The sequence below is a fragment of the Trachinotus anak genome, unplaced genomic scaffold, assembly GCF_046630095.1.
Source record: "Trachinotus anak isolate AG129_WGS33_773 ecotype Australia unplaced genomic scaffold, CSIRO_AGI_Tana_v1 ptg000010l, whole genome shotgun sequence".
Classification (NCBI taxonomy): Eukaryota; Metazoa; Chordata; class Actinopteri; order Carangiformes; family Carangidae; genus Trachinotus; species Trachinotus anak.
The window spans coordinates 5,489,158-5,509,763 of record NW_027273861.1 but is presented as its reverse complement, the minus strand read 5'-3'; the positions used below and the strand labels follow the sequence as shown (position 1 = coordinate 5,509,763).

The 20,606-nt window shown below is 39.2% G+C and overlaps 1 protein-coding gene and 1 long non-coding RNA gene across 5 annotated transcripts in view; one reads left to right on the top strand and one right to left on the bottom strand.

The window, feature by feature from the left end:
- tmem131 (transmembrane protein 131) overlaps positions 1-12,679 on the bottom strand; it is a 30,712-nt gene extending 18,033 nt beyond the window's left edge. For 2 of the 4 annotated variants that reach the window (XM_071487125.1, XM_071487126.1), the window contains exons 1-9: positions 12,317-12,679; positions 9,780-9,841; positions 9,592-9,632; positions 6,839-6,907; positions 5,317-5,437; positions 1,129-1,245; positions 909-1,031; positions 707-787; positions 472-622 (exon numbers count right to left, since the gene is read on the bottom strand). In XM_071487125.1, coding sequence (XP_071343226.1) covers positions 472-622; positions 707-787; positions 909-1,031; positions 1,129-1,245; positions 5,317-5,437; positions 6,839-6,907; positions 9,592-9,632; positions 9,780-9,841; positions 12,317-12,488 — 937 coding nt within the window. In that variant the 5' untranslated portion in view covers positions 12,489-12,679. The remainder of the gene's footprint in view (positions 1-471; positions 623-706; positions 788-908; positions 1,032-1,128; positions 1,246-5,316; positions 5,438-6,838; positions 6,908-9,591; positions 9,633-9,779; positions 9,842-12,316) is intronic. The other 2 variants (XM_071487124.1, XM_071487123.1) reach the window with 1 other exon arrangement.
- On the top strand, positions 12,571-17,027 carry LOC139626692 (uncharacterized). The gene is made up of 3 exons (XR_011692382.1): positions 12,571-12,709; positions 16,366-16,443; positions 16,902-17,027. It is a non-coding gene; the product is annotated as an uncharacterized lncRNA (long non-coding RNA).
- Positions 17,028-20,606: the final 3,579 nt, after the last annotated feature.

Sequence of the window (20,606 nt, the reverse complement as noted above, 5' to 3'; positions counted from 1 at the left end):
AAGAAGAGACTTGGAAACGCTACTAGACCCATTTTAGTTTGAAAACTCCAGGGTTGTGTAGTCTGGACAGAGAACTTGGGAAACGTTGACGTAGACACACCCGGACGCTCCCTGATTGGGTCTTATCAGCCTCAACTACCAGTGGTAAGCAACATGGATAATGAATTACGCGTCACTGACCTTGTTGTCTTTGTTAGCAGCTGCTGTGCAGTGAAATTCTGCATTTTAACACTACAACTGTCTTTGCTGTTCCTTGTTTGTAGCATTTAGTGAACTGATCAACTGCAGAGTCTACAAACTGCTTCCTGTTTACACTGGCTCGTGTATGCTCAGTGTACATGAACAGTCATGTATGTATGCATTTTCAGTTAGTCTGGATGGAGATTGTATTTCATTTTTTAAAAGCCATTTTAAAATGTAAACGTAATCGTGTGGATGTAGCCACAATGTCCTGTAGGTAATAAAACACACCTGATGTCACCTCCACCTCTACAGGCAGGATGATGAACTGGTCCTCATTGGGGGCATTGGTTTTGATTCTGATAAAAGCCGTGTGGTTGTCTACGTCTCTAGACGAGAAGCTGGCTCTCATCACCCCCTTTGTCTCAAACGGAGGAATCTCCTGGAGGGAGGAGGTCAAGCATGAGTGACGGGACTCAAATCAAAATCAGACTCAATATAAACAACAGAAGAAACTGAAACTAACCCATAATTTTCCAGTGCCTCCTTGTTGACCTGTAGGAAGCTCTAGATGTAGATCCCCGCCACTGGAGTACATCTCAACAACCTGGAGTAGGGCAGGGAAACACAACACACCTTATACACCTCAAATTAAATTCACCAGCTGAAAAAAAAAAAATTCAAACACATGCAAATGTAACCATCAGGGTCTCCTGTCTCTAAGTTACCTGCAGCGGTTCACTGTAAGGGTTGTGGATGTTTATGAGAGGTGAGAAGCTGCTGTTTACTGGGACTCGAGCCCCGATGAAGGGCCGCAGTCTGTAGGGGTTTGGGATGCCGACCCCAAAAACCTTCAGGACAGAGAAGGAAAGAAAAAGAAATGTTAGTGACACGTCTGATGGTATAAATGTAACTGTCACAACACGTATTGTTTATTCAAGTCTGTACCTGGTATGTAAACACTCCATGATGTGAGGTGTTAATAAATAAAGTGTTTTCTACATTCCCAACTACTCGAGCCAAAAACACTACATCAAATGATGTGTTTCCTCCTGGTGGAATTATCTGATGAAAGAACAGATGACAAAGGAAAAAAAACATTACACAGTAAAACACTGGAGTAAACACAGCAGATTTTGGCCTCTCAGAGTCACAGGTTTGACAGCATACCACAAAGCTTGTACAATCATGTTTTTAATCTTCTTAGACATCTTTCTAAAATACAATTCTTTTTAAACTTTGAACACACAGAGACTATTGTACATGCCTTCAGCTCATCTGCCTTGGATCACTCCGGCCTTTTTACTTTTCTCACACAAAGATCTATTGATTGTCTCCAGACTGTACAAAACTCTGCTGCCAGGCTTTTAACCAGAACCAAGAAACTTGATCACATCTCTCCTGTTTTAGCCTCTTCACACTGGCTCCCATACATTTTAGAATAGATTTAAAGAATTTATTGATTACATTTAAAGCTCTCTATGGCCTCTCTCCCTGCCCGATGAAATCAGGTTGGTTGAATCTGAACTCCTGTCTTTAGTGACTTCCTGGTTTGACTTTCCCTTGAAGTGTTTTACTTCTCTTAAAATGACTCTATATTAGTTTTTATAAACCTAATTGTTTTAACTGTTTTTCCTTCTATTTGAAACCAACTGATTTTATTTTATTGCTGGCTTTGTAACACAGGTTATTAATATTATCAACATTAACTGCAAAGATCTTACATCCACAAAACCTCTGCTATGACAACATTACAGCTACACTCTAACTTTAGCCTTTCAGTAGTGACTGCTCAGTGTTTTTTTTTTGCACTGCAGATACTCCTGAATTCTTTCCTGCCAATTTATAGACACATAAACAATCTACAAAAACAGCTAAATCATACGCGTCTTGATTTATTTAAACTGAGAACAACCTAAGGCCTCTAGTCCTCCGTCACGTCTGGATGTTGATCGTAATATAACAGCGCAGGACGGATCTCCTTGTGTCATCTCTGCTGCTGCAGAGTGATCAGAGACTCACAAAAATGCAGATATTGGATAGTGAACATTTTTACACGTCCACTTCACTGTGAGAAATCCATTGCTCCACAAATAAATACTTGAAAGTGCTAAAGCAAAAAGATTAAATATGATGAATATGATGATAGGAAACATATCCTCTAACCTCCACATGTGTTCATTTTTTAAGTCAAGTTTTTCCAGTCACTTCTAGCACTAACCCCTCTTAAAATGATGTTCAGCTTCCTTGATGGAGACAATAGATAATCTTTACATCTTGTGTTTTATTACAAATAGCTCTGTGCTTTACTTTAGATTGATGTTCGAATGTGATCAATTATTTTTCCAAAAAAACATGCAGACACCCCGATTACTGTCTGCAGGTATTCCCTACAGACTCCATCCGGCGCAAACAACCTGCACCAGTGAGGTAGAGCAGACTGTGTGTAGACTGAGAGGTGAACCCAGAGCAAAAAGAGATAAAGAAAAAGCCCTCCCTGCACCACTTGCCCTTGCTCCTTCTTATTATTGCTTGGATTGCAGGGTAATAACTGAAGGCAAATCAGATAAAAAAACATTTTTATCAACTCCTCTCTGGTCTCATCTGGACTGCTGAGGCTAAAAAGTAAGACGACAAGGTTTGGAGGAGATTTTTATAAGAAAATCAAACTGAAACTATAAAAGTCAGGGGGACAAATATAGGATTTTAAAAAGAAAAGGGAAGATCCCCCTCCCCCTCATCCCTAGTGGAAATAACAACCTTGCTATATACAACTGGTAATTCTGAAAGCCAGACACTCAAAGTTATCATGCTGAAGTGAACCATAACACAAGCCACACAGGAAATGGAGGAGCCACGTAAAGCTGGCAGTTGTTCGCCAAAGGTCCAGAAAGTAAAGTACATTCATTTGTTGTAAATACTAATGTACTATGCTGTGAATATTTTGAAGTATTTCTACATAGTATTTAGTTGGGACACAGATAATAAATCACTTGGTAAGCACTGATACAAAACATGTGCCACAGGAACATGTGACCACAGCACAGATGTCTGGAGATTGTAGTCACATACAGTATATGGGGCTAGAAGAGTCCTAGTATATAATCACATAAAACCAGAGTAAAATAACACTTAGCAAAAAAGAGCAAAAGATAAATATTGTGTGTGTGTGTGTGTGTGTGTGTGTGTGTGTGTGTGTGTGTGTGTGTGTGTGTGTGTGTGTGTGTGTGTGTGTATATATATATATCTCCTCTTTGAACACAAAATGTTTTAAGAGGACGAGTAATAATGCCCTGTGACATGTTTTCTCTATCATGTTTTTTATGAATGTTAACTGGCTCTACAACTTGGAGCAGGAATAATTTGAGTCCTTGCACAGACACCAAAACAAGACAACTCTCTGAACTACAAATAACCTGTAACCCCGTTCTTAAAGTTGTAAAACATTCATAGAAATCTGGTGGAAACTATAGGCACATGAAACCATTTATCCAAAACCTCCCATCGCACATTATGTCATCAGTAAAATGTGTGTAAAGAGGATCTCCCTGGAGATGTGAATTTGTCTACCCTAATGCACAATGTCCCATGACAGAAAACACACCCCATGACAGAGACTAGAGGCCTTTGGGTGTTATCTTTAAAACCGCACTGACTTCCCTCCCACTGAGTGTCTTTGTGAACTAGACTTTCATGTCCTGCAGATGAATTTATTTTTACATTTTCCACATTACCACCACATTGATGAACCAGACTCTTTATGAACCTTTCTGAAGTGAATTTCAGTTTCAGTCTTGACAAAAAGATACTTTTGTCTGTTTCAAGAAAAAAAAAAAAAAAAAAAAAAAACGAAAACATTTTTTTGGAGTAACAAATCTGACAGAAGATTTTCCCTTGAGTATGATTTGTCCTCTCTTAATATGTGGCTCAGTCTAAATGATAAGATCCTTGATACAGGAGAAGTAAAGAGCACAACATATTCATCTTAACAAATGCTCAGTATGAAAACTATCTGTAAAAAAAATTGTGAAAAAGGAAAGACCCTTCTCAGTGTCCTGCATAACCACACATCAGACACATGTTAAAGAAACACGACAACAAACATCCCCCGCTAGACAACCAAACCAACTGTATATTATTATCAGTGTCTTAGGGCAGTGTATTGGCCAAAACATCCTTCAAGCCCTTGTTTAGTACTTGTTTAGACTCACTAGTAAAAAAACATATGTCTGCAGCAGCTGTGGCTGAAGTGACAGAACTTGTGTTTCCAGTAAACGGAGTCTTCACATGCAGTACAGAAAACATGAGTTGTCTGCTAATATGTCCACGTAAGAAAATATATATCAGAAAAGCATCACATTTGCAGTAAAACAAAACTTCTATGTCCTATAGTCCTGACGTCTATGAGAGCTGTCATATGTTGAAAGGCACAGAATGTGTTTATCTTCCTATTCGAGTTATTTTGGATTCATGCTCCTGGGAAACTGCATCCCTTTAGCGCTTTTCGTTATAAATACCACTAAGAATATGCGTTGTTTTTAGACTGTGTAAACCAGATGCTCAACATGACTTGATATTAATGCTGCTTTCTTCACTTTTATTTACTGTGGGATTATGTGTTTTGGGCTGTCTCTTTATTCACTGCAGCTCATCTATGTCTCTCAACAGTTGGAGACTTCAGTGCCCAGAGTGGTCACATGTTCCAGCGGCACATGTGATTTGCATCAGGACTTCCCACATTATTGTCAGTGACTAAATGCTGCTGTTTATTCGTTTGCCGTTGATAATTGAAGAAAGTGTCAGACTGCTTGAGTTTCTTTGAATGAGAAGCAAAAAAAGACAGAAGATGCATCATGTGAGTTGATCTCTGTCTCATTCACAGAAATTATGTCAAGTTACCACACCTATTGATTCATGTTTAAAATGCTTCATGAAGCATGATGATTGAATGACATGGTGTGATCATGATGTCACAGCCACGTGACTAAAGATCAGGGGAACCTTTTTGCCCCCTTTAATAAACAAGACAACCTACATTTCCTGGGTTCTTCTACAACAAAGACCAGATTTGTTGGGACAATTTGGCTGCTGACAAAAATAAATGAACAAAGTGATTTTAAAGTGAGAAGTACTTACCCTATTCTGGAAAAAGGATGCGTGAAAATGTGCTGTTGTTGCTGATATTGATATCAAACTAATTTCTTCTGAGCTAGGGTTATGTAAATAAACTTTCTCCATTTTTGGCATTCCAACAGGCCTGCGGAGGAAGAAAGAGACCAGGTAAACAAAAATATATTTAAAGACATTATAAGATAATTATAAGAAAAAAACATGTTGGATACAAGATATGAATAGAAATTCTAATAAAATTGTCACATAACATACAAATAATCTCAACTCAATAATCTAAACTGATTGAGATTAAACAGAGGATCAATGACTCAGAAACTTTAAGTGGAGTCAATGTGTTTGGTGAATTTACCTGTAAAAACAGACCAATCATGTCAAAGATTTTTCAAAGAGGAACAGAGCAAAAGAAGAAGAAAGAAAAGAAGAAAGAAATGAAAGAAACTTGAAGACGGTTTGGAGTGTCAGAAAAGTTCCTATACACAGTTTTTCAAAGTAAAATGACAGATGGACTTGACATTCCTCTGGGTTACCATCTTCAACTTTGATTTAAAGGACTGTAACAGTGGTTTTGCATGTTATGACCCATTATCTGCAGGCATTGTACTTGGTATTGCTGCCAATGAACATCCAAAGCCCAGCATATATCTCTGGTTTCCTACAGCCTGCGGTTTCTTTCATTTCAATGTGGTATGAAAATCGACTTGTAGAGACTTGAAACTTGGGAAGTTTTTTTATGATTCTTCCTGCTGCCAATGCACAGTCATGCATGATGAGGTAACGCTGGCTAAAAAAATAAAAGCCAATAAATTTTCACATTACTTTTAAGTCAAACCTGAAAAATCAGCTGTAAGGCCGCTTACTTGAGTCCTGCCATTGTTTAACACGTGTTGAAGAAAGTGAGAATTTCTCAAGGTTTCCTTTTCATGCCCTCAAAAACATTCACAGCCGATAAGTGGATAGTTTATTGTTGGAGTGAGACAGGGGGGAGGTTGGGCTGAGGCAGCTGGGCTCCTTACAGGGGTCTTGGCTTCTGAGTGCTACTGAATCATTTGCACTCTGCACCCTGCTAGTGTACTGTGGGCTACACATGAAGCTGGGTCATACTACATGGGTTTGCACCTACTGTCAGACTGGAATGTGGTAGACTATGTCAGGCCTGGGTGAAGCTAGGTGCTGGTGCTGGAGTTAAAAAAATATGTGGTTTTGTTAAGTGCATTCCATAGATAACTCGTCAGTCCGTTTATTAAAGACAGGCTGAGGTTGGTCACATCCAAGTAACTCAAAAGTTTTACATTCCATGTATGAAGAACAATACTGTCAGACATATTGACTTAGCAGCAGTTTGTTAACTGTTAGCTCATTTTAAATAAAAATAATATGTCCACCAAATGAGTTTTAAGGATAATATTTTTCTTCATCTCAATTAAATAAATGAAAATTACAAATAAAAAGTGTCCCACACAATGAGAACCGTACTAAAAGCATCAATCACACATCAACAACCTGTGAGAATATATAAGACACTCACTGTTCATGAAAGTCCAACATTGGAGGTTCAAATCGTATAGGTCGGCAGTTCCCACGGTGCAGGGATGTGCTGTGAGAGAGAGGAACACGTGACAGCAGCAACAGCAGACTAGGAAAAAAGGTATCCATATTTTATGTGCATTTCAAATAAATGAGAAGCTAAACACATGAGTGCAGACACCACAGTTTGTGTCCAGGCCTTTTGAACAATGCGTTACGCTGGCCATGGCACCATTGCCATCTGCAGTGCACTATTTCCATATGTGAAATCTCCATGAAAATCCATAGATGGAAATAGAATTTAAAAAATCAAAGGTGGAAGAAAAGAAGGAAAAGGACGTGTCTCTTCTTTTCGCCGTCAGAAAGCAGTGATTCTCACACACGAAGGAAACAACTTTTGAGCATCAGTTGCAGCCACCTTGCTGTAGAACACAGGCATAACTCACCAAACCTGTTCAACAACAGGTGTAGCCTAACAATAGACAAGGCCGTCCCTAAAGAGAAGCACCTCTTCTTTGGTGGAATAGGACTGTGTAATGAGAGTCGATATGAAAATCTCATGAAAAGAAAAGTTCATCGGAAGTGTAGGTGTGGTGCATAACCAGGCCCCAAGTCGCTTAATGGCTGAAATGCAAACACCTAAATGTCACGTGCTCTTTTTACTGAGATCATACAGAACCACATATACAATCTTGGAAAAGATAATACACTCAAGACAAATGTGCTTTATTCTCCTATTTATTGCACAAGAATTGATGCAATGGTACCCAACACCATTCCCTTATACTTCACTCTAATGTAATTACTCTAACATCACCCCAGAGTCAGACAATTTACCAGAGATCAATTTCACCCATTTACTACCAGGCCTACATGTACAGGAGCAGACAATGGCCGAGCTCGCTAGAGACAGGATGGATTTCCATCCCCCGAGGCGTACAGCAATCCACACAGAATCCCCAACCATGCAGTGTTCCTCTGGGATAATATGTCATCCACAGCCTGTCCTCACTTCACTCATTAATATAACAACTACTGACAAAATTCTTGTGGGATTAAGGATTCAGATGGATCCTGGCTGTGAATTCTCTGCGGCCTTTCGCTCACTGCTTCGGAGCCAGTGTGTTGAATGTCAGTGTGTAATTGGAGAAGCTGGGGGAAGATCATGGGGAGGGCTGTGCCTCATGGATCTGGATATGTCCAGTGTCAGGCTAACCTTAAGCACATAAAATAAAAAGTGACTGTGAAAAGTGGTGACTAACATGTTGAAAGCTTTCTTCTTGAAAGAGGAGCGCACTAAGTAACACAAAGGAGATGATTATTAACAACAAAGAGATTCCCAAAAACTACCCACACACCGTGGAGAAAGGGGAAGTTGAGAATTTACAAAGTCTGAAACAACACAGTCAAACGTCAAAATACCTTCCCCCTAACTTCAGGGAGTGGTCATGCTATGCTTGAGCAAGATAACCCTTTTATGGATTAGAACGTGCTGTACAAATGGTAAAGGCTCTCTGTATGTTTCACCCAGACAAACACAAAAGTGTCAAGTAAGTACAGAGGATGGATGTTACGTGGAGGCTAAGATGCAAAAGCATGATGCTTAAAAGTAACGTTTATACGTTTCCTGCTTTTGAAACAGTGTTTACTTGTTCAAGCAGGTCTACCCATTTGACACACAGCAAATTCCATCCAGTCACACACTGAAGACTGCACTGTAATCTGTGCAGTATCAATGCATTTTAGAGGACTCATCACACAGTTTATGGACAGTCACTGTAGTTCTCACAATGCTGGAATTCCAGAGTCTGATGTTTGTCTGAGATTGACACAAGAAAGCGAACTAAAACTTCCCCAAAGCACTCTTGTGTCAGTCGTGTTTGTGTGTGCGCTCAGAGCATTGAAGCATGACCTAACCATGGACACTAGTTTAGTATCAGAGGTGAGGCAGCACTCCAAAAAACACACCACTGTCTGCTCCCCTCACCCTCGTGAGTGTGAGTACAAACCCTCAAACTCGCTACATTACGCCTGCCCTGCTTGACTCAATTCTTCCAAATAGCTGTGGCAGGACAGAGGCTGGTCTGGCCGAACAACAGGTGCCACAGACTGAGCAGTTTCCCTGACGACTGATGTCACTAACAACACATGTTTCAGAGAGCTGAGGGGGGGGGGGCAATGAGTATGGATGTATCCTCAGGGGGGAAAAAAAACTGTCCTCTCTCTCTCTCTAAAGGACTTCATGCTTATTACCAAATGTGTTTGCTTCAAGTGGCTGTCTCACCTCCAACCTCTGGCAGCTTGTGGTTATGATGCTCAAGCTTTTTATTTTTGGGAGTTAACTTACATGGCGCAGCCAGCCAGATGTAATAAAATTCCTGCTCAGGTTTGTTAGCCTTGACAAAATAACCTTTTGTATTTGTTCTGATTCATGGCAGCTGATAACAGATTTGCCAGTTTGTTAGAGTAAAATTTCAGCTGCAGTTTTGCTGTCTGTTACTTTTCTTTGGGATTGTTGGTTGTGTTAAACCTGGGAGAATAATGAAGTGTGCTACTGTTGTTTTGCCCTGTCAGCTCAGCTCAACAACTCCTCAGGCTACACTTGTGTGTACACTCTTCAGCAACACCTTACAATAGAAGGCAAGACACAGTATAGATGCCTCATGTAGAAGATGTACAACAACATCACTGCATTTAGTCATCTATCTATTTAAAGAGGGGAAGATATTTCTAAATTGAAAAATAAAAACTTACCTTTGTTGATGATATAAACTAAAATCAATGTCAGATTCCGCCTGCAACAGACATACCAGTGAGTATTTGTTTAAATGTGACTGAAATGCTTCAGTTTTTTATTTTGCTATGGTGCAAATGTTAGTCACTGTGGTGAACAGAGTACACATTTTAATGGAAACAAAAAAGAGGAAAAAGGAAAAACTCACCTGTAAAAGGCTTCCCTCACCAAAATGTAGAACTTCTAGAATTGTGTCTGACTGAATGAATGCTGTAAAAAAAAACCAAAAAAAACAACAACAGGACGACAAGGTCAGTCAGTAATATCTCAACCACTATCATTATCAAAAAAATTCTAATTTTATTTTTGAATATTCTACAGAGCAAGCTCATGAAGCCCAACACGTGAAACAAGTGAATAAAATGATACTAAATACAATGACATTTTAAACTGTTGATATATTCCACCTGTATTACATGGCACCTTACAAAAGCCTGGAGAGGGCAGAGACTGATTTTAGATGATGCAATGCCAGAATTCAGGTTGGACAGTAGCAGCCAATAGTACAAGTAAAGATGAGGTGAAATCATACAAATCACCAAAGCAAAAGTCATCTGTTAGCAGTCATATCTTCCTGAACCACAGAGCAATATACTGGTAAAGATAACTCCCTACTTGAACTTTAATCTCGGGTGCTTTCAGAGCAGACCAGAGACAAGAGGAAGCTGCTTCATTTGGTGTGGAAGTTTGATGTCTAACGCTGGTTATACTAAGAAGTACCTAAACTACATCTACCCATCTATTTCCAGATGTTACAAGGTGTCAGGCCACTGAGGCTTTTGGTGTAAAAGACTTGGTTCAAACTGTCTGAGATAAAAAGGAAGCTAAGTCAGGTCACCCTGATATTCTTGGGATGTGTGTTAAAAAGGCAGTGAAACCTCTGTTATCACATTATTATCAACAGGATTCAGAGGAGTGGACGACTCTCCTATTGACTGACATATGACTCATTCAAAGTATGAATCTAGAAGCTTAGAGAGCCTAAAACTTGACTCACTACTCAGCATTTATTATGCTTTCACTCCACTGAGAAGCTTTTCACCTGACACCACCTACATCCCACTGCTTATGCTGCAAGACCAATCTTTCCAGATCATGTTCACAGTACACTTCTTTATGTTTTGGACTAAAATGCTCGAGCAGATCCTGGGGATCTAATTACTTGACATAACAAGTCACAGTTTTAGTTCCTTTTTAGGTTTCACTTCTGTCATTACACAAGTACAGCTCACACAGCAAACATTAGACCTATTCAACTGTGGAAGAGCATCTGCTCAGTTTTTAGTGAATTCTCAAAGTTCAAGCCACCTCTTTTTTTAATAAGTATATGGAGATACAAAATAACTTTTCCTACTGTGCCACGGTGAAACATAAAAGACGAAATAGGGCTAGACATAGTAAAAGCTAAACTGGACTAAAGCGCCGGAAGCAAGTGTACAAAAATTAAATGTACTTAATTCAAAATGTCCTTGACAAATACAGCCTTTGGTGCTCAGTCTGTCTGTAACATATATTAACACTGGGCCTGTTGGTCACAAATGTTGGCCAAGTGCAACTGTGGGTTTTTGGGCAATTTCCAAAGTCAAAGGAAGCAAGAAGTTTTATCATCTTTCTCCATTAAACTACGCGTCACTTCTCCCAGCAGAGTCCTGTGTAAATCTGTGCGGATAGTTTAAATAGTGAAGCCTGAGTATCAGTGATCTAGTTAACTCTGGCTCAGTTTGCTGGGCGTTGACATAGGTAGAAGCATGACAGTGACTTCACAGCATTTGCCAAATAACCCATGCAGTGCTCTTTTATCAATGGAGTGCATTTCTTTGGATTTCTGCTGCAAATGTCAGGAAGCAATGTAAACGATTTCTATGCACCAGACACGTTTCAGAGTTGGCACAGCTTATCTTGTACATGAACTCCAGCTGTCCACTCACAACTGGTGAACTTATCACTGTGGCCTGACATGATCAGTAGATCTGACAGCTGGACACTTCAGTCCGCTGGATAAACAACATGCGGCTGTCATTTGGCCCGCAGACTGATCAGTGCCAAGCTGGAGCCCACCAAGGGTCAAATCGAAACGCTCAGCCACGTTTACAAATAACTGTCATATGACTGATTCAAGCATTTCCTTCATTGAGCCCAGTATGAGGAAGTAATGATAGGTAGCCTGCCTACGACAGAGTTGTCAATAATGTCGCTACGCTCACATCTTCATTCCAATGCATTAAGATCACACAGTCACTGCTCCCAGCTAGCATTAGTACTAGCCATGATGCTAACAAGCTTCTCTTACCGTTTCTGCTTTTAACTGTTTTCTATGTCTGCTATGCAGTTTTGGCCCAACTTAGCCATACAAGGAAGGGGTGACAACATGACAACAAGCTACAAACGACGCTAGCCTGTAGTTTACCGTTAAAGGCCACATACAGCTAACAAACGATAGCACTTTCATTGTGAACTATGCTTTGCAATTCAAATGTAAACCCACCCCAGTCTTTAATTAATTTTCGTAAATGGCAAAGACGGATAACTACAATTGAGCAGGGTTGGAGCGGTATTCATGTTAGCGATATAGCGGGCTAGCTGTGACAAAGTTGGCCTGTAAAGGTAACCTCAACCGACACTTGGTAGAAATGCCTACGGAAGTTAGCGCTAGCTAATGCGGACGTCGCCAGCTAAGTTACAAACCTTGTTTATTCGCCCGCGTCGCGTGAATAAAAGCAATAAATAACATCCTCAGTAATCCGATACACGGTGTTCTTGTTCTTGTGTGAGAGTGGCGACAACTCTTGGCTCTTTCTTGACTCGCCATGCTGCAAATCTTCCTGTTACGATAACAACCGAGCGAGTTTGCGGACATGCCCGTGTAAACCTCTGCTGACTCTGTCAATCATAGCCGTTAGAAAAACTGGAAGTGCACCGAGCGGCGGCGGCTGACTCCTCAGCAGGAGGCTGGCTGGCCTGCTTCTTCTTCTCCTCCTCTTCCGCCCAGCGCAGCGGAGGCTACTGCTGCCTGCTGCAGCGGAGTGAGCGGGGCTCCTCACCGGCCCTGCTGACTCTGCTGACCGGGCAAACGGCTCGGTATGTACGGCTAAAGATTAACGATTTGTCTTCTCGTCCTGTTTAAAACAGAGACTGCTTCTTCCTGAAGTGGGACGTTTTATCACTGTCTCTGAAAAGCAGTTGTAGCCTACACACTGCATATCTGCAGAGTGCTCCACACCCTGTACATATGCAGCACGGTTTTCACTGCACTTGAACTGCTGAAATGTCCACAACAGGAGCAGTGGGGTTGTTCTAAGTTTAAACCAGTAACACATATCCCACAACCTATAGTGTAATGTACGGAGTCCTGAAACTGACAAAAGTAGCAGTATTAAGTTATAATTTAGGTAAAAAAAATAAATAAAAATAACCAAAATACTTATAAATAAATATTGTTGATTACACAGTTAAAAATGAGTTAAAATATTAAGATATATTTTCCTCTAACTTCCAATAATTTTAAATAAAAGACAAAAGCTTTTGTGTTTTTATTTACCACCAATCAGGTGACAAAAGAAACTAAACGTTTATTTATTTTACTCTTCTATCAATTTTCTTACGTGCTAATTAACAGTATAATAACAGTATGGATAATCCTTTCGTGCCATTTCCCAGATTTGGAGCTCCACAATTCCATAGTAAATTCAAATAGATAATTCATTTGATTAAAGTGGTTTGCTACTAAAACATTTCAGATATCATCTTTTGATAAGATTTTTTTTTTTTTTCAGTTGCAGAAGGTAACCTCTATAAGCACATTTCCTCAAGTACTATGCACTTAAGCACATGTGCTGTGCATGAGTTTTACCATTTCACTGCTAGTTTATAGGCCTACTTCTGCTCAACTACAGAGAGGGAAATACACTGATTAGACAGCCATAGTTAGTGATCACATAAAGTAAACATATGATCATCTTATAAAGTATGATACTGGTATATACAATATTATAACATAAATCATATTTAGGAATTAACAATCTGAGAGGGGGACTTTAATACTTCAATACTTTTTCCAGACAATACTTAAATACTTTTACTAAAATCTAAAAGCAGGATTTTGACTTTGTGTGTGGCTTGTTTACATGATAGCATAGCTACTTTTAAGTGAAAGCTTTAAATATGTCATCAACCATTAGCTATCACTGTTTTATTTGTTCACTGATGGATCTCCATGACTCTGATCCAGATAGTAAGATAACAAGGAACCAATATATATCAATGTTGGCATGAAGTATGTAGAATGTATTTAGATAGAAAGACAGAGACATAATAGACAAGACAGAGACATAATATTCAAGATAAATGATACAACACGTGACTGCTGTAGGACAGTGAAGTGATGGTTAAAGGTTGACAGTGATAAGGCCTGATGATTGTTGACAAGTGAAGTTTAGGGACAAACTTGAGGATAAACTCAGATAACAGGAGCAGGGAGACTATAGAACATGATAAGCCATGCTGTTCCACAGGATATGTGAAGTGGTGTCTTGATGCTGATGGTAGGTGATTGTCTGGTCTAGTTTGGTCACTTATTTCTTTCTATGGACCCTCTCTTTGGCCCAGTTCTCTACAGTTCTTGCTCTTGGGCCTAAAACAAAGTTGACCTGTGCTGTGAGGTGAAATTTCTGCAAGTTTAAGTTTTCATGTTTTGTGTTGAAACATAAGTTAGGTGCCCCTCAGAGCTACGAAGGGACACCCTCTTTTTGGGTCAGGGAGAAGGACTATTTTTTTATATCCACTATCACCAAAGAGCACACGTAGCAAGATAACACTAATAAATGTATGACTTGTTTGATAATTACAAGAGTAACAAAGGTTGGCTATTTTCTGCTGGGTGCAACACTGCCTCTCATTATTAGTACATCACCTTCAGTACGCTGTTAGATTAGTGATTCCTAATCATTTGCTGTGGTTTTGAGCTGTGGTACAGTGAAAGCCCCAATGGATGATCACAGATTTTGATTTGTATTTATGGCACAGTATTTAAAATCATGTTGTTCTGCTCACTCTAGATGCACATCAGTTTGTCAGTGTGTGTAGAGCTAAATAAATAATACATCATTAAAGCCTTTATGCATTAACATGTCACTAACATGTTTTGGCAACTGTATGCACTCTTAAAAAATAATATATATTATTTTATTATTAAATAGCCTATAGGGTTTTCGACTAAGACTAAGAATTATTTTTGGGTTTATTTGTCAAACTTGTGGTGAATTTTGGGTGTGTCAAATAGACATATATAACGTCACTGACAAACTGCAAGCCCTTTTTTTTTTTAGCATCAAATGATAACAATAGAACTTTCCTTGTTGTATCATACAATGGCAGCTTTCAATGTTCACTTACAAATTCATCTTAAATAGTGAAATATATAAATGGGTTTCAGACCAAGGCCAGTCAAAATATAGACAAGTAAGTCATGAAAAAACTAGAAGAAAATATGTTGTTAGTGTCTTAATCACATAATAATATATCCAAATTGTAAAAATGAATCACTTAAAAGGATCAGCCCAGCTGTTAGTCATGACCCATTAGTTGACAAAGTAGTTGATATCTATGTCAAATATTGACATGGCTGTATTAGTGTGTAGATAATTGGCTTAAGTTAAAGTCTGGAGGGAGTTTTAGGAAGTAAATGATGATGACGATAGTCTGTTTTGTTTGCATGACTACATTTTGTTAAACATTTTAAAGGAATAATGCAGTGGCAGAGGATCACTATGGCTTTAAAATAAAATTTTTAAAAAGCTGTATAACATCAGGCCATTTCCTCCTACTCTACTATATACAGTATTTAGGCCCGTTTAGGAAATGAGAATCACTATGATTTGAGCCAGATTGTTCAGTAAAATGTCAGATGATAGAGAAGAAGGCCCGTCTCTACAGCCTGAAGTCCAGGTTAACATGTTATATTGTAATTGCTTTTTGCTTTTTTAGCTAACTATCAAAGAAATTTAGGTTAACTAGCATTTGCGTATGTGAAGCTGTTACCAGAGAATTTCTTACTCTTTCTTTTCTATTTGCTCAAAAGCTGTTGCCAACACATTTTCTTTCAATCAACTAATTGATTAATCAACTAATCATTTTGCCTCTGAGGAACTGAACTGGTTTTCGGGTACCTGGGAATAATGAAACTGACATGTACAGTGAAAGTTGATAGAGACATGTCAACAAATGTTTGCCCAGTGACCTCATACAAGCTAAGCCCAGCCACAGTTATATGAGTGTCAGGGTTTAGGGCTGTTTATTTGGTTGTTGCTGTGCCCTGTAGCGTGTGAACTGACAGATGAGGAAACTGAAGGACAGGAACTCTTTGCTAGAGGGCTGTAACCCAGAGAGAAACCAGTCAAAACCACCATCTACTAACTTTGAGGTTTACATTCAAGGCAGCACGTATCATTTTACAGCACTTACAGAAATGTTCACTTTCAAGTTTCGGCAAAGAGAGTGTCAACAGGTCAAACCAGATTTAGTGACAGAAACATTAATCAAAGCGACAAAAATATTCTTAAGTGGCTGATCTCATGACTGACACTTTAACCTGTCACTACGGTGTCATTGGAAACATTTACAACTCCATTAGTTGTGCCAGTTCCAAGCACATGCTATTTTACATACTGGGTCACTGACACATTAATATGAAACTGAGACATTTATAATGTTTTAATAACACTTTTCTTTTCCTGCAGTGAGAAGTACAAATGTCTGCAGTGAAAAAGGTCTGTTGACCATCACTGGACCACACCAAGGTTCACATTGCTGAACTGGTGAGTGTAATTTCTTCAGCTCCCTGCAGAGGGCAGAGATGTAACAATGTGCATCCCTGCTCACACAGTAGGTCCAAGGAGTTGGGACATGAACGCTTGCTCATTCTTTTTCTGGAATACTAAAACATAATAAAAGTCATAATTATGAATCTGATCAAATGTAAGATGTGGGAGCGCTTTTGTATTGTAAAAAGGGCTAAAAAGCATTTTATGTTCAGGTGAAGAACTCAAGACTTTTCATTCGTCTTTGTTTCAAGGTTTGAGAGTTTTGTTGTATTTAATGATATTCATATCAACTTTTTGACGACAAACCAGGTGACACGACAAACCACGTCACCTGTAAAAGAGGCCCAGAGAAAAACATTTCTTTGTGAATGTTATGTTTTCTGTGACCTTAATCATTGCAAGGTCACTCCTCCATTCACTGCCTGAACCCTGTGTTAATTCTTCACATGAAGCTGCAGGTAAATGTGAATGAATTGTGAGCCGGGACACTCAACAGAAGAGCCAATCAGCCATTCACACACTGCTGAAATCAAATAATACACATGTGATTGTAAAGGAGAAGAAGAAATTTAAAGGTACGCACACACACACAAACACTTAAGCTGTTGACTGATTGTAAGTGGGAACAGCATAAGTGGGGCTGATTACAGCTGAAATGACGGCACTATTAGAGGATTATGAAACAAAATTCAAAGCCTCACGAAGCCTCACACATGCAGTGACTTTCGACAAGAGTTTCAGATTTCTGTTATGTCTGGTATGTTGTAACTACATAATCGTCCTTGAGGTTGTTATAGCAACCCTGTGTAAGTGTTTGGCGGGGGATAAATCATTCTCTCTGTCTGGAATAAAACAATGACAAGGTACAGCTAATCATCCTCAGCATCTGAACAGGGCACAATCATCAGCACAAGAGGACTCACAGCACTGCTGCGGCCACTTAGACTGACACTGGCTGCCAAGACACATCTGAGGGCCTGTTTATTATGCAGCTTGTGCCTTCACTTCACATTGCTGACATGTTTGTTGATTTATTTTATTAAAGAATCAACTAATCTTGTGGTTTTTCTAGATTAGGTTATTGAAACTACTGTGTACAATAGATTTGATTCAATTTCTGAAGCAGTTTTCTGTCAGTTTGTTGCCCTGACACAACATTGACAAGGTCTGTAACAAGAGACCAGCACTCCCAGCCACTCTGCATCTCCCAGCACATTTCAAGGATGTGCTAATCTGCACAGCAACAGAGGGAAGTAATATGTTTGCTCTCCACATCATGGGACACACATCAGACAGTCTTTCTTTTGTTAGTGTTGACAAATACCATAAAAAGCCCATGCCATAAAGCAAAAACTTAGCACACCGTTGCACTTGGTGACATGTTCCTACCTGTCAAAAGACATTCCTGTTTTTCCATTTTTTTTAAATTGAAATTTAAGTCGTTCAAGTCCAGTGAATAACTTTAATGGTACAAAGGTTAAGTGGTAAATAACCTAAGGTAAAAAAAACCCCAAAAACCCAGAAAAATTATATATATTTAATAGAAAACACGTTTTTCAGCGATGAAGTAACTGCTTCACTCACATCTTTTCCTGCAGCAGTGGATGTAAATGAAGACTTGAAAGTTAATGCAAACAATTCCTACAGTTAATGACTGACAAACCCTGTGTCTGTACAAACTGTGTTACTACACCCTCTGATGCAGTATTAGGACAGTACTGTATACTGCAGGCTCAGAACGGTGAGAAATGATGAGTAACAAAGGAGGACAGCCTGGTCGGTCAGAGGTTCATCCTGTGGCAACATAATGAGCCAAATCATTAGAAGAAAAAAACAGATGGTGGCTTCACGTGATGAGGACCAGCACAGCCTCAGACTTAAACCACATGGAGCAGGTTTGGGATGAACTGGCCAGAAGGAAGAAACCCTGCAAGTCCAAAATATTCACGGGAACTTCTGCAACAATGTTGGGGCCAACTTTGATTTCCATTGTAGAAATAAAAATTTCACAAATGGAAGAGAAGATTTTATTATATTAAAGTCCACACTGCTCAAACATATCACAATATACTGTATACATCTTCTGCGACTGTTGTCTCCTCTGTGCTGCCAGATGCTGATCAGACTCATCACATCAGTTTAGATCGGACTCTTCTCTGCATGGCTGAGGGTCATAAACGAAGGATGCAGAGTCTGAGTGACTTGGAAAAGCACAGCAGAGCCAACAGGCAGGAGACAATGTTGCACTGTGTCATGGTGCGCTCTGGGAAAAGCCAGGGTTTAGGATGCAGTAATTACCCTGTGCCTTCTGGCAGAGATGTAAAGAGGCTTTCAATAGATCTCTGTGCACCTGGAGACAATCCTAAAGCTAATGAGGTTTGGCGAAAGGGAGAGTGATTGGCCAACCGCTGCTTGATTTTCTCTGAGCGCAACAGCATTCGATAAAACAAAACATCCTGAAATAGAATAATCTGTGCAGAGTTTTTCATGCCTTATGTTAAATGACTGCATGTTAAGTCTGTGACAACTAGTTTGAATAATAATCACACAACTTATATATTATATTGAAATCAGATGCAGTATTTAGAGAAGCATAAAGAAATGTTATTTCTGGCTGTTAGTGTCCATTGAGTCTGTATACAGGAGAGGCACCTTTTCTGTATATCCACTACACTGCTTCTATTAATGGATTGCCCTAAAGCCATTCTCAGTGAGGACAATCCTAAAGTCTATTATACTGCTAATTCCCTTCTGTTTGAGAGGACCAAACAGAAAAACAAACATATCCATGTTTCACAGCTGTGTTGTTTTCATATGAATCACAAGAACAATTTCTGCATCACATTGATAAACTATCTCAGTTGATATATAGTCAATTCAAAACCATATCCCAGAGCAATGAGCATGGAGAACTGAGAGCAGCTGATGTTTGACTGTCCATGACTTTATGGAAATATTGACACAAAAGTTGAAATGTGCAAAAGTGACATATTGCTTTGAGTGAGGGGCCATTAAGTGGCTAAAATAGGTACTCAAGTCAAAGCTGGGATTAGCGGTGCAGCTCCATATACTGCCAAGGGATTTCTCTGTTAACCTTATGCCACAGGGTGATGTCGAGGGAGGGAGTGGGGGGGCGGGGCGATGCTGTTGTAGTGAGCTGGTGTGGTGACAGGAGAAACACTGTGATGAAGGACCTCAGCCTAACGATGCCTCTCTCACTCTGCCCTAATCACCTTCATTAGTGCTCGTCGAGTCCTTTGCTTCCAATTCATTCTGCACTTCACACAGTCCATTCCAAAGCACCATTATGTGAGGATATGTCATTTTATTTGGCCTGTTTATTATGCTGAACTGTCGTGATATATGAATTTGTCGTGATATATTTTGTGATGCATCAGCATTAGATTTGGGGCCCAAATCTAATCATGAAAAATCAGTTCAGCAAAGGATATTAGAGACTTACAGTACACCAGACCAGTTATTATTGGGTTATAATTATTGATTATTAACATGTAAGCAGCATTTGAATATTGTAGCTGGTGGAGGTGAATTTATTTTAACAGCTTTATATTGTTGGAGTCGATTCTGTAAACACACATCATATTTTATGAAATCACATTTTGGAAGTCAAATCTGAATCTACAAGGAAGGTAGAAAACAGTATGTTTTATTTTGAAATGTAGTGGAGTAATATAATCAAGTAATGTACCCCAAAGTTGTACTCAAGTACAGTGCTTGAGTAAATGGAATTAGTTAGCTAGCTACTAGGCTACTTTTTTACTTTTTTACTTGATTCTGCAGATTTAAGACAAGAATTTACCTGAGCTGAAATAAAACTGAACTGAAATGTGAAATAACTGAAATAACAGAACATGTTTGCATATTTATTTTGCCATGGTATGAAATGCCTCTGAATAAATGGATTTTTTTAATCATCCCACTTTAATCAGATTATGATACAAACAGTATGTATGTGTAGCTTTTAACTGCACAGGTGGCTCACCTTGTTGTGTCTCTGGTTTCTCCAGAGGAGCAGCATTCATACAATATTCCCACAGAGAAAGAGATTTATGATCCAGATCTAGATGTATAGTGTATGTATAGTCCCTAGAGTACGTTTCCAACCCTTAACAGTTTTTAATGTAACATTTCTACAT